This window comes from Echinops telfairi, unplaced genomic scaffold, assembly GCF_000313985.2.
Source record: "Echinops telfairi isolate 266 unplaced genomic scaffold, ASM31398v2 ScPeMD7_11;HRSCAF=52, whole genome shotgun sequence".
In the NCBI taxonomy this organism is placed as follows: Eukaryota; Metazoa; Chordata; class Mammalia; order Afrosoricida; family Tenrecidae; genus Echinops; species Echinops telfairi.
The window spans coordinates 10,399,068-10,413,592 of record NW_022103908.1 but is presented as its reverse complement, the minus strand read 5'-3'; the positions used below and the strand labels follow the sequence as shown (position 1 = coordinate 10,413,592).

The following is a 14,525-nucleotide window of genomic DNA, read 5'->3' as shown; positions in this document are numbered from 1 at the left end:
AGAAACAAAAAAGAAACAAAGGATGTCATTACTGATTTCAGATGAACCCTGGCTGATAGCAAAGAGTACCAGAAAATTGGTTTACGTACTTTATTTTACTGTTTATGCAAAAGCATACTACTGTGTAGATCATAACACACTATGGTCAGGATTGTAAGGTATAGGGATTCAGAACACTTCATTGTACTCACAGGAAACCTGTATGTAGGCCAAGAGGCAGTCATTCAAGCAGAGCAAGGGGCTACTGCATCATTTTCAAAATGAAAGGTTCTCATCAGGGTTGTCTCCTTCCACCACACTCACTCAATCTGTATGCTGAGCAAACAATCCAAGAAACTGAACTGTATTCAGAAGAAGGTAGCATCAGAATTAGAGGAAGACTAACAATCTGCAGTATGTAGATGGCCTAGCTTGGTGAAATCAGAGGATTTTAAGCACTTGTTGATGAAGATGAAAGGCTGAAGCCTTCAGTAGGGATTACAAGTCAATACAAAGAAAACAAAAATCGTCACCACTGGACCAATAGGTAACATAATGATAAACAGCGGAAAGATTGAAGTTACGGGTGATTTAATTTTACCGGAATCCACATTCATTGTTCATAAAAACAGCAAGAAAGAAATCACAGGATATACTGCATTAGGCAAACCTGCTGTAGAAAAACCTCTTTAGAGTGGTGGTTGGGGATGGAGGAAAAATGAGGAGCTGATAGCAAGGCTCAACTAGAAAGACAATGTTTTGAGAATGATGATGGCAACATATGTACAAATGTGCTTGACACAATGAATAGATGTATGGATTGTGATAAGAGCTGTAAGATTCTCCGATAAAATGATTTTTTTAACCTTTTTTTAAAACGTATTGTTTTAATCATTTTATTGGGGGCTCATACAATTCTTATCACAATCCATGCATCAATTGAATCAGGCATGTTTGTACATATGTTGCCTTCATTCTCTTCTAGACATTTATTTTCTACTGAGCACTTGGTACCAGCTCTTTTTTTTCTCCCCGCTCCTCCCCAACCCCCATAGCCCCCCCCCCAATAGATTGTACATTGTTATTATTTTCATCTCTCACACCAGCTGCTGTCTCCCTCCCCCATGTTTTCTGTTCTTCCCCCTGTAAAGGGGTGTATGGTGTGTCATTCGTTGCGATCGGTTCCCCTTCCTCCCTTCCTCTCCCCGTCTTCCCCCTACCATTCCAGCTTCACCATTCCCTCTCCTGGATTCTGTGTGTCATGAGCTCCCATCCCTTTCTATACCTGTGTACATGTTCTGGTCTCGTCTGAACTGGGAAGCAGCACTGGAGTCATGGTAGTGGGGGGTGAGGAAGCCTCAAGGAGCCAGAGGAATATAGTGTGTTTCATCGATGCTTTACTGCACCCTGTTGACTCATCTCCTCCCTGTGGGCCCTCTGTGGGGAGATTGTTCCACTGTCTACAGATGGGCTTTGGATCTCCACTCCAGCCACCCCCACCTCGTTCTCAACAATATGTTTTTGTTTGTTATGTGTCTGCTGATGCCTACTACCTGGTCCCTATGACTCTTCATGATCGCACCAGCAGTGTGCTTCTTCCATGTGGACTTGTTTCACTGCTGAATGGCGGCTTGTGTAACTACAAGCCCTTAAGACCCCAGACGCTATATCTTTTAATAGCCGGGCACCATCCACCCTCTTCACCACATTTGCTTATGCACCTGTTTTGTCTTCAGCGATTGTGTTGGGAAGGTGAACATCTCAGACTGCTGATTGGCTAGAAGAAAGTGTTCTTGTATTGAGGGAGGTATGAACAGGGACCCAAAGTCCATCCTCTACCTCAGTGTATTGCCATATAAACATATGTACATGGGCCAATACCTCTACTTTTGTGGATTAATGTCTTTATATATGTACACCACTATGTTTTTACCTCTATCCATTGCTTTACTTCCTTGGTCCTTCCTCTGTTTCTTTTTATCTTCCCCCTGCCCCACTGCCACTTTCCCCTTATTTCTGCCTGTTGGTACCTCCTCTTAGCTAGTTTGCTGTTGCTCTGACAAACCCCACCCCCCACCCCCACCTCGGATCCCTATCTCCTCCTTGTTATTGACTCCAACACCGCAGTTGTTCCCTTGTCCATGGCTCAGCCTGCTTACCACCCCCTTTCCCCACCACCCTCACCTCCCAGAAAAAAACCTCTTTAAAATGTTAAAGGGCAATGCTGTCACTGTAATGACTAAGGTGTGCCTGACCCAAGCCATGGTATTTCCACCCACTTCTTATTCATGTGAAAGCTGGACAGTGACTATGAAAGACCAGTGGGCACCGAGTATTGAAACACAAGTGCAGCTGGATGTCCCTAGAGTAGGCCGTCATGGTTGAAAAGAGAGGAGGTCAGTCAAAAAGAGGAGGTGGATTGACACAGTGATTACAGTTGACTCAATCGTAGCAGCTGTGTGGATGGGGTACAGGTTTCCTCTGTTGTACACAGGGTCAATATGAGGTAGAGTCAGCCCAATGACACCCAACAACAAAAGTAACGCACGGACAGGAAAACTCACTGTGCCTTAGGATGCATGCCCTTACACCTTTTAAAAATACACCTGCTCCTTAGGTGGAGAGCAAATGTTTTGAGAATGATGAATGTACAGATGTGCTTTATACAATTGATGTATGTATGGATTGTGATAAGAGTTGTATGAGCCCCTAATAAAACGATTAAAAAAATACACCTACAGTATTCCTCACCAACTCACTTGTCATATTTTGCACTTAACATAATAGTAAAAAATTATTCTCCTACTCTTTTATTCATTAATAACAGTAACAGATGCTAAGCAACCAGGCAAGAGTAACACCGGCTGTGATGATTAAAGTTTTTATCATCAACTTGCCTGCTTCTTGATTCTCCGTGACTTGGCAGTTACGTAATGATGTAATGTGGCCAGCATATAATGATGTCATTTGGCATCTTATAATGGTATGGTCATCCTCCATTTCTTATCTGACGTGGCCATCATTTTTTCACAACACCAATTTTTCCATAGCAACCTGGTCTTTGGAATCTGACCTCAATAAGTGAGAAGTAGGTATAAATGGAAAAACCCCAGGCAAGAAATAAGTTTCTACTTACAAATGGGCCATTTGAGATTACACATTAGTACTATTTCTTGCGCTTATGTGCCCTAATTCGCTATTATGACTTTTTATTGTCACTTCTGCTGTACTTTTTAAGAGAGAGGAAAAAAAGATTTACATTTTATACTTTAATATTTTCCAGTTGAAAATGAAGATGAAGCTGAAAGGATTCTTTATTCCTATGGCTATGGTGCTAATGTTCCCACAACAGCCAAAAGACGACTGAAGCAAAGGTAAAAATCAGTCTGTACTTGTTGCACCTCTCATCTGAAACTGAGCCTAATTACCTTGTGCTTTTTGTCAGTGTCTAGTTGAGTGACAGTCGTTGTTCTTGGTATGCATAACTGTTAAATCAGTTGCAAAATAAAACAGAAACAGTCATGTATTTCATGTTTTTAAGTGAGCTTAATGATCAGTAGAGCAGAGGTGTACATTAAAATGTTCCTAGAATTAGATTCAATGCTAAGTGAAGCCATTTTAATTTTGTAGTAGTTTCAAATGAGTTATAATTTTATCGATCAACAATTTTCAACTTAAAATTAATACTTTTTCTTGCTTTTTTTTTGTTCCCCCTAACCCACTTGCCTACATTCCTTGACATATACTTCAGAGGGAGAGAGCTTATTGTACTAGAGGACTTCAGGAAGTTCATAGACAAAATGCAATTGAAAGATAATGGAGTTGTATGAGCCCCTAATAAAATGATTTAAAAAAAAAAAGAAAGATAATGGAGTTTTTCAGCAAACTTTTTGAAGCCTCTCATGTACTGTGATCGAGAGTATACAAAGCTTTGTAAAGACCAAGAAAATTTTTTAATGTTCCACTAGTACCTCGTGAGATACTATAAGTGAAGCACACCAGCAGAAAATTGTACCTGAATTATTAGTTTTCTAGTTGGTTTAAGCGATTCTTTTTCTTATCCCCGTTTCCCCTACCTATAGTTGCTATGTTGATCTTTAACTGTATGCTTTTTGCACAAATTCTCACTTCTCTATTAGCTTCCATACCCAGTTTAAATGTTTCTGCCAGACTTCTAAACACCTCCTAAAGAGGCCCCACCTCTCTAGTCTCATTGGCCTCTGTTCCTAGTAAGAAAGTGCATATATCTCTCTTTATCTGTAAACATCTGTTTTCTGCATACCCCACAATGGAGTACTTATCTCATTTGTAATAGTTTCCCCTGTAATTTCCACAAGTAGATGGAAAGTTCCTCAAGGTCCACACTTGCATGTTATTGTTTATTCACCATTGTCTACCTACCACAGTACAGAATCCAGAAAACCGAACCCACTGCCTTCTAGCTCATTCCACCTCAAGGTTACCCTACAGGACAGAGCTGAACTGCCCCAGTGCGTTTCCAGGGCAATCAATCTTCATGAAAGCAGACTGGCCTATCGTTCTCCCTGAGTGACTGGTGGGCTCTAATCACTGCCCTTTGGTTGTAGTAACCACGCACTTAACCACTGCACCAGCAGGGCTCCTGTACAGTGCAGGATTTCACTGCCCTCCAGTCAGTGCTGACTCAGTGACCCAGGTGGGTTCCGAGACTTTAACTGTTTACAAGAGGAGAAAGCCCAGTCTCTTCCCCAAGGAGCTGCTGGTAATTTTGAACGCGGTTCAGCTATTGGTACAATGTTTTTCATCTGAGTGTTTGAAAATTCAAAGCTGTCTGTTTATCTTTTTATTTTCATATGAATAGATTCATATTTATAAAGACATTATATACTAAGTAAAAATAAATTTTTGAAAAGAACCATACGAACTCTGATACTTTGGTAAAAAAAACTTTGATGGTGCTAACTTCGAGAATAAAATGTCTTTTTTATTTTCAGCCCATAGACACACTTTTGCTTAATGCTTCTTACCAATTTTTAGACTAAATACAAGAGTATTTTGATTTAAAAGATTTCATTCTTTCCAAGGCAAATAACCCTCTCTCCTACAGCTAGCTGGGTTCGGTCTTTCCAAGTCTCCACAGTTATCAGGCAGAGTACACAGTTGCCCGGAGTGGTCGGGTCAAGCTCTTCAGTGCACAGCAGTGCACAGGGCTTTCCTTCAGGAGACCTGCACTCAAGGGACTAGCATGTCTTTTATGCCTTCTTAAAGTGATGTCAAACATCTGGGGCATCTTAGGGGATGAAGCAAAAGGACGCCTAGAGCTCTTATCTTTTGCTGATTAATTATCTGCCCAACAGAGATCAAAAATGGATGACTAAAAAAAATATCAATTTCTAGCTGGAATGATTAATTCTCCTCTTTGAAAGAGCATGCATTCCTGAAGGATGTCGGCATGACTTTAAAACTCAGTGTTAGACCCGTATGGTTTCCAGGCATCCCTGCAGTCCCTGGTGGGAGGGTTCATGCATTGATCCGCAGCTCCACAATCCACAAGCACCAGCCGTCTCACAGGAGAACGATGGCGCTTTCCACCCCTGTGATTGGTGAGTTTCAGAAGCCCACAGGTCCATAGCTACCTTTCCCTATAGGTCACTAGGGGTCAGTTTTTGTTTTGTTTTGCATTCCCTCCAAAGGTCACAAGGAATGGCCTAAAAGATAGTTTGTAATTTTGAGTCAGCCTGGCTCAGTTTTGGTTTTGTTCTGCTTCTGTAAGACCCAACCTAGAGAAGATTGGTGGCATTGTCTTATGGGTATGATAGTTGAGGTACTAAAAGGATGAGGATTGAAGGAAGACATTCATTTCCTTCTTTCTTTTAGCGTCTGAGGATCTTCTCCAAAAGAAGCTCTGTCTCAAGAGAGGGGAAAAGATTTTTCCTTTGTAAGCTGCTTTCTTTCACTCCAAATACTGAGTTCTGCTAAAACTAAAGCAATTATAGTTTTTGTTTTTAAAGCAATTATTGTTATGACTTTATTTTTCTTTTGAATTTCCAAAAACAGAAGTTAGTTTCTTAATATTCAGAGTAAAGATTTAGGGAACCACAACTGATTCATATTCTGAATAACCTGACTGTCCAAATATTTCTAAAGATTCTCTCAGAAGGCTATCTCTGTGACTTGAACAAGTGCCTAATGGGCATGCTATTAATATCACTTGCCAGCTGGTGCAGGCATTCTTCTCGTGGTGACCCAGAGGGCTATTTTGAGGAGGTGCATCTCGGGTCATCTAAACCGAGTGAGGGGAAGTGTAGGTATCTAATGAGGATGTCTTATCTCATTGATACACTCCATCCATTCATTCAGTGACTTTTATTGAGTGCCTACTGCATGCACGAAAGTGAAATTCCCACTTCAGAACCTGATGTCTTTCTGAAGTTTGCAGAGTTCACATTTGTCATTTTAAAAAAATTATTTCATTGGAGTTTATTAAAACTTTTATAACAATCCATCATTCAATTGTATTAAATATACTCGGACATATGTAGCCGTCAACATTTACAAGACATTTTCTTTTTACTTGAACCCTTGGTATCAGCTCCTCTTTTTGGCCCCTCCCTCCCCACCCTTGAACCTTCATGAATCCATTTTTTAATGGACATTTGTAAAAAATGTGAATGGTTTTATGCCCGCTTTGTGTTTAATTTCACAAGAAGACAATATTGCCTTTCAAAGAATCTATATTTAAAGTGACTTCTAAGATACCTCTGAGTAGCAAATGAAATATTTGTATAATATTTCTATTATATATAAGCTGATGCTTATACAAAATATATTGTAATTTCAAAGGAACATATCTCCTATTAACTGTATAACTTTTTTAAATAAAGTGATCAATTCCAATACCTAGCAACCCTATAGAACCACTTGGAGCTGCTCTTTAGGATTTTTGGGGCAATAAATCTTTACCAAAGCAGAAAAGTGTGACTTTCTCCTACAGAGTGGCTAGTGGGTTAAAACTCCTGACAGCTAACATTACAGGGTATAACCTGTACACCACCAGGGTTCCAGACTGTAAATATAGTCTATACATAACAAAATACAGTCTATACATTAAAGCCCGTGTCGTTCACAGACAGAGAAAAAAATGTTAGGATCACTTTTCATTGGATGAGCATTTCTGTTTACAAAAATACTATATGTTCATTCTTGAAAATTATGAAAAACTACTGATAACCCTATCACCCAAAGGTGAACATTCAAAAATTTTCTCAGATATAAATATTTCTTTAGTCTGGTTAAGGTATTGTTATGTACCTGTCATTCCATGGTGCTCACCTTCCCGACACAATCACTGAAGACAAAGCGGGGGCATAAGCAAATGTGGTGAAGAAAGCTGAAAATAAAGCAAGAATTGCTGAAGAATCGCTGTGGTGAAGAATTGCTGAAGACAAAGTGGGTGCATAAGCAAATGTAGCGAAGAAAGCTGATGGTGCCCTGCTATCAAAAGATATAGCATCTGGGGTCTTAAAGGCTTGAAGGTAAACAAGCAACCATCTAGCTGAGAAGCAACAAAGCCCACATAGAAGAAGCAGACCAGCCTCTGTTATCATGAAGTGTCGATAGGATCAGGTATCAAGCATCAAAGACCCAGAACAAAAAATCATATCATTGTGAATGAGGGGGAATGCAGAGTGGAGACCCAAAGCTCATCTGTAGGCAACTGGGCATCCCTGTACAGAAGGGTCGCAGGGAGGAGATGAGCCAGTCAGGGTGGAGTATAGCACCGATGAAACAGACAACTTTCCTCTAGTTCTTTAATGCTTCCTCCCCCTTACTATCATGACCCCAATTCTACCTTACAAATCTGGCTAAACCAGAGTGTGGGAGGAGGTCAGATGCGCAGGCATTCCCTCCCCTGAGGGAATCAGTTGCCAGACTGCTGTCTCATCCCACAGCAGGGTTGTGCCTGCTCCCTGCTGCTGGGGACAATGGCCTACTACTCTCTGAAGCTTGGGACCATTAGCTTGGTTCCTTACACCTTACTGATAAGGGTTCCTATGGAGACCCAGAGACTACCCCCTAGACCACCCTCTCATTGCTGTGTAGCCTATAGTGCAACCCCTCCCTGTGACGTATGTCTCTACCTGTAATTAGTGGGCTGGCATGCCCCCAAAAGGTATATAGACATGAGTCAGCAATATAGGAAAAGACTTCTCGGACCTCTCTGACTCTGAGTTCCTTGCTCCTCACTCCCTGGTTACTCCCCTCTCCCCTGTTTCCCTTACCCTCCTTCCCTTCCCCCTCTCTCCACGTGGACCACCAAGCTGGGCTGAAGTGAGCAATGTTGCTATGTATCATGCCCGACTGTATTATTGTATTATCTCTCATGCTCTCGATGACTTTAATATAATACTTATATATCTCAACCGTACAATTGTGCATTACTGAACCCAGAAGTAGTATTACTGAACCAGTGAGTTCAAGCAGCGGGTGGGGACTGGTTCCCTCACCCTCCCTCAGCGTCACTTATATTTTATTTAATACTACACCAGAGCATGTACACGGGTACAGATAAGAGCTGGAAACACAGGAAATCCAGGACAGATATTGAGAGCAGTCATACCAGAAGAGTAAGAGGAAGGTGGGGGAGTTAAGGGGAACCGATCACAATGATCTACCTATAATCCTCTGCCAGGGGGATGGACAATAGAAAAGTGGGTGAAGGGAGAGAGACGTCGGACAGTGTAAGACATGACAAAATAATAATAATTTATAAATTATCAAGGGTTCATGAGGGATCAAGGGGAAAAAATGAGGAGCTGATACCAAAGGCTCAGATAGAAAGAAAATGTTTCAAAAACGATGGCAACAAATGTGCAAATGTGCTTGATGCAATGGATGGATGTATGGATTGTGATAAGACTTGTATGAGCCCCCAATTTAAAAAAAAGATATGGTTATGTAGAATTTAGTGGTGTACTTTCTTGCCTTTGAATTGTATCCTGGATATTTTCTTACATTTATGACTATCCTTCAAGAAGATCATTTTTAGTGGTTATCAAAAGCCTGAATTTTTTAAGACTTCTGAGTGTAGTATTGATGTGAATACCTTAGATAGCTACTGAAGAATTATCATCAGGAAACATTAGCAAGTAAAAATGAGAAAATGAGCATAAACTTTACGGCACAGTGCCTGCCAGAGAATAGGTTCAATAAATGTTAGTTTACTCTCTCTGTTAAAGAACCCTGGGCACAGTGGTTAAAGCGCCTGGTTGCTAACCATAAGGTCATCAGTTCGAATCCACCAGCCACTTGGTGGGAGAAGGATGTGGTTATCTGCTTCTCTGAAGGTCTGCAGAGTTGGAACCCTGTGGGGTAGTTCTGCTGTGTCCTGTGAGGGGCCAAGAGCAGGAGGCAAGTCCGCATCATGGGCTTTGGGCTGTCTTCTGCCAGCATGTTCTTCAAGTACACTGCATAGTTGATCTTAGAAGAAAAGCTGGGATTCCAAAACTGTCACTAGGCAAACTCTGAGCTGTAGTTTAAACAAATTTTGTTTTAATAATTTAATAAGACTTCCAGAAGTAATTGGTCGAGCCACCCCCTGGACATGGAACCAGTTGTGAGATTCACTCTCTTTGCTATCAATCGGTTACTTAAGGCATGTTCTAGAAGGCCAGTTTCTACAAGGGCGAAATGCATAATGACTTTTCCTAATTTGAAAAATAATGCTAAGAAATACCTCTTAAACATATCATTGTTCTAAAATAAGGTAATTCACATTTTGAAATTTCCGTGGACATGTGAACAATAACTAAACATTGTGTGAAACTCTTTCTGGGGCACAGGGAAGGAAAATTAAAAGGGCTTATACAATTACAGTAGATTAAATAAAATAGGCTCTTCCTAACTTGACTGAGCTTGTAGATGTGAAGTCATGTTTTGTTTCAGTCATGACTGTTGTGGAAATAGCAAACGGGATTTTCTGGTCGCCTGTTTGGGCTATGCCCTTGACTCTGCAGCGCCGAATGGGTGACACCCAGCACCGCGTGGTCTTCCTGTGTGCCTCTCTGTTTGCTTTGGCAGCTGTGCACGCGGAACTTGCATGAAGGTTTTTAAGCTTTTCAGGCTGCAGGGTTTACTGCATCCTCCGTAGGCCTTTTGTTTGAGTTTCTGTCTACGGTTAAAGAGCGCTTCAGCTCGAAACTTTCACAGAAGGCTTGGCTTCCTAATAAAAGGAGAACTCGAGCAGAGGACAGGAGTGCAGGTTGGCACAAAATGAAAATGTGTTTCTCTTTCCTTTATCTTCGCCAAGGGAGCATCCAAAAGTTCGACGGAAACTGGAACTGAAAGATGATTTTTTAAAAAGTCTTAATAATTTTATTGGGGGCTCATACACCTCTTATCACAATCCATACATACATCATTGTGTCAAGCACATTTGTATATTTGTTGCCCTCGTCATTCTCAAAACATTTGCTCTCCACTTAAGCCCTTGGTATCAGCTCCTCATTTTTTCCCCTCCCTCCTCACTCCCCCCTCCCTCATGAATCTTTTATAATTTATAAATTATTATTATTTTGTCATGTCTTACACTGTCCAACATCTCCCTCCCTTCACCCACTTTTCTGTTGTCCATACACTGCACCCTGACTGACTTGTCTCCTCCCCACAGCCCTTCAGTAAGAGATTTTCCATTACCATTTCCCATGGGCTTTGGGTCCCCAAGCTGCACTCCCCCTCATTTACAATGATATGATATTTTGTTCTTTGATGCCTGATACCTGATCCCTTCGACACCTCGTGGTCACACAGGCTGGTGTGCTTCTTCCATGTGGGCTTTGTTGCTTCTGAGCTAGATGGCCGCTTGTTTTCCTTCAAGCCTTTAAGACCCCAGATACTATGTCTTTTGATAGCCGGGTACCATCAGCTTTCTTCACCATGTTTGCTTATGCACACATTTGTCTTCAGCAATCATATCAGGAAGGTGGGCACCCACTGATATGATTTTTTGGTCTTTGATGCCTGATACCTGATCCCTTCAATACCTCGTGGTCACACAGTCTGGTGTGCTTCTTCCATGTGAGCTTTGTTGCTTATGAGGAGATGATAAAATTTTATCCATGAACTTTTTGAAGCCCTTCCTCAAATATGAGTTTCCATTTTTATCCACGTATAGAAAATTTTTTGCTTTACTTCATTTGGGTTGGTTTTAGGAAGAGTCTTTTTAAAATTACAATTAGGTCATTCATGGCCAATGTGACGGTTTAAATCTATAGAACACCCTAGGGCAGCGGTTCTCAACCTGTGGGTCACGACCCCTTTGGGGGTTGAACACCCCTTTCACCGGGGTCACCTGATTCATAGCAGTAGCAAAATGACAGTGATGAAGTAGCAACGAAAATGATCTTATGGTTGAGGGGGTCACCACCACATGAGGAACTGTATGAAAGGGTCGCTGCATTAGGAAGGGTAAGGACCACTGCCCTAGGGAAGGTCCAGGTAACTTCAGATAATCATCATGAGACCATGATTTCTGTCCTTGGTAGTTTTCCAGCTGAGCAGACCTTACAGTACCCAGCCTGAAGTTACCTGAGGCTCTACCATTCTGGCACCTCTGCCCTTTGGTTAAACCAGACTTCGCACCATGATAAGAGAAACATGGCTGCTCCCTGCTAAACATGAGAAAGAGCAACAAGTCCAGTGTTGACTCGAACCAAGCTACTCATTAGTGTACCTCAAATAAATGTACTTCGTTTGATTTTGAGGGGTGTTTCTCTTCGGAATTTGGACAGAGGAGAGCTACATCACATTGAAACGACTCAGCCTCGAGCTTCCATCCCCCATCTTTTTGGGAGACCAGTCGGCTGTAAATAGTACTAGGGCATGTCCACCGTGGCCGGATTGACTGTTAGGAAATTGTATAAAATCATGAGCCACTGACTGGCATTGACAGATCCACGAGAAAGCATGCTTACTTACAGTCAGGAGCACGGAGAGCCAAGAGATTACCTTTGGGAAATCGTTTTATCAAGGAGCAGATGCAACTTTGGATTCATAGTTAGATTAAAACCTATGCTCTTGTATTAGTTTTTAGTTCCCATTAAACTTAATCTTGGTGCAGATAAGAATCACACAGTGATTAATATAGTTACAAAGAAGTATTGTATGTTGTACTTACTCTAGCGTCATAGCAGATTTCTTATAAAAGCATTGCTTTCATGAGACCTTCAATGCATTCTATAAAAAAAATAACCTTTAGCAAGAGTCATTTTCCCTGACTGTAACCATAGTTATTCTTTCTAAAGAACTTGGAAAAGACTTGTTTTCATTCTCTGTGCGTTGTGGTTAAAGAGACATAAACTCAACTGTAATTAAGCAATTCTCCATTTGTATGACTTGGACTTTTCAATGAAACCATTCTTCCTCCTTTTGCTCCTACTGCCATATGCCAGCTTGCTATGCAGAGTTCGCCTTTAACACCTGATCCCTCACCAGAGCAATTTGCCACATTTAATTAAAAAAGGAAAACTCACCGCCATCAAATCGATGCGGATTCACAATGACCCTATAAAACAGGGTAGAACGGCCCGTTAGTTTCCAAGACTATAACTTTGTTTTGTTTTGTTTTTTACCCCAACATTTTATTTATTTAATATAGTCATCAGAAGACTGCGAATTTAAAAAGCAAACAAAACAGATGAGAAAACAGTAATGATTTCTAACTTATCAAGGGGTCACCAGGGTTGGAGAGGGAGGGAGGGAGGGAAAGAGGAGCTGATACCAAGGGCTGAAATAGAAAGTAAATGCCTAGAAAATTATGATGGCAACATATATACAAAGGTGCTTGATACAATTGATGTATGGAATGTTATAAGACTATAAGACTCCCTGATAAAATGAATTTTTTTCAGTAAAGAAGGACTCTATTAATAAAGTTCCAGAATCATTGCTTCTGAGGAAAAACAAAAATGATACCACAGCTTAAGATACAGAGTTCTACACAGAAATCAAGGAGAAAAGGACAGACATCTACGGAAGAGAAGACAACTTCAGGACAGAGCGAGTCTTGCTTTGAGTCCTTCCTGCAGGCAGTTGGTCGAGGCTGTGGGGTTTTCCAGTGTTGGGCAGTGCGTGTGTTCAAAGGGCTATCGATGCAGGGCTCTCCCAGCAGCTCCTGACCTCTTTCTTAGAGGGCGGACCACTTATCCTCCAGGATGTCCAGGCAGGCGTTACCCAGAGGGTCCTTGTATAGGTGGTAGCAGGGGGAGGAGCTTCACTGTGGGCACATTGTGAGGGGAGCCACTGGGGACTCCAGGGAGAGCTTACACCTCAGATCCTCAGAGACGGTGCCAGCTGCAGCACGGATGCCCCCACCCACTTGAAAAGGAGGTCTGAGTCCGGGAAGGCAGAGATTACTTTGTCGCCAGACATCATGAGGGTGGGCCATCAGCTCCTGTGTAACCTCTTGTTCGCAGAACCACAGGTGCCATCCCCGCTGGGGTCGGCCCCTTTTCTGGCAGCTACAAGACTGGCTGCAGCTGGGTCCTGGTTCTAGGAGGCCATTCACTCGGTGTTGGCAGAAACAGGTACTCAGAAGACTAGATGGCAACTGTCCGACTATCACTCCTGAGTTATCGTTGAGATGGGGAGTAGAAAGGCCCATCATTCTCCCAGAGAGCACCTGGTGATTTCAACCTACCGGCCTTCAGGTAGCAGCCCAGTGTGTAACCGTTATGCCTCCAGGGCTCCACATTTAATTTACCTTTTCCCATATTAATGCACTTTGTAATTCTTACCTCAATGCTTCACGAGGTGGCCTATAATTCTGAGACTTTGCCACCATGAAATACAGTATCTAGCAATATATTCATTTGAACAGAGTTCACTGTCACACAACCAGCTCAACCCAACTCATTGCCATCGAGTTGATGGCAACCCCAAAGGACAGGGCAGAACTTCCCCCTGTGGGTTTCTTTATGGGAATAAGAAGCCTCCCTCGTCTTTTGCCCGGGGAGCCACCTCTGGTTTGGAACTTGTAGTTGCAGCCCAATGTGTAGACCACGATACTGCCCGGGGTCCTCACACAGCCAACGAGGAAGTATTTATTGTCACTCTGCTCAGCTCTGTTGTTAACACCATAGGGGCAGGTGTAAGTTACATCTGTTCTGGGAGAAAAGATTAATACATGAAAGGTTTTTTAGAGAAATATCTGCAAATATATAATTTAATATTCTATTATGTGTTGGATTGTATTAGGGGAATAGAGATCAATGAAGGCCCTGTGTGGTCAGAAATGGAGGATGTAGAACTTAAAGAGAAGTTTTTTTTTTTTATTTACTTATTTTTAATAAATCATTTTATTGGGGGCTCTTATAGCTCTTATAACAATCCATACATCAGTTGTATCAAGCACATTTGTACCTATATTGCCATCATCATTTCTTTTCTTTTTAGAACAAAATGCCTATTGTTTTAATCATTTTATTGGGGGCTCATACAACTCTTATCACAGTCTATATATCCATCCATTGTGTTAAGCACATTTGTACATTTGTTACCATCATCATTTT

The 14,525-nt window shown here is 41.6% G+C and overlaps 1 protein-coding gene across 2 annotated transcripts in view; it reads left to right on the top strand.

Moving 5' to 3' along the window:
* Positions 1 to 14,525, top strand: part of PIBF1 (progesterone immunomodulatory binding factor 1) — a 295,171-nt gene that overhangs the window by 150,428 nt on the left and 130,218 nt on the right. For both annotated transcript variants that reach the window (XM_045287163.1, XM_045287164.1), the window contains exon 13: positions 3,263 to 3,353. In XM_045287163.1, the coding sequence (XP_045143098.1) occupies positions 3,263 to 3,353 (91 nt within the window). The remainder of the gene's footprint in view (positions 1 to 3,262; positions 3,354 to 14,525) is intronic.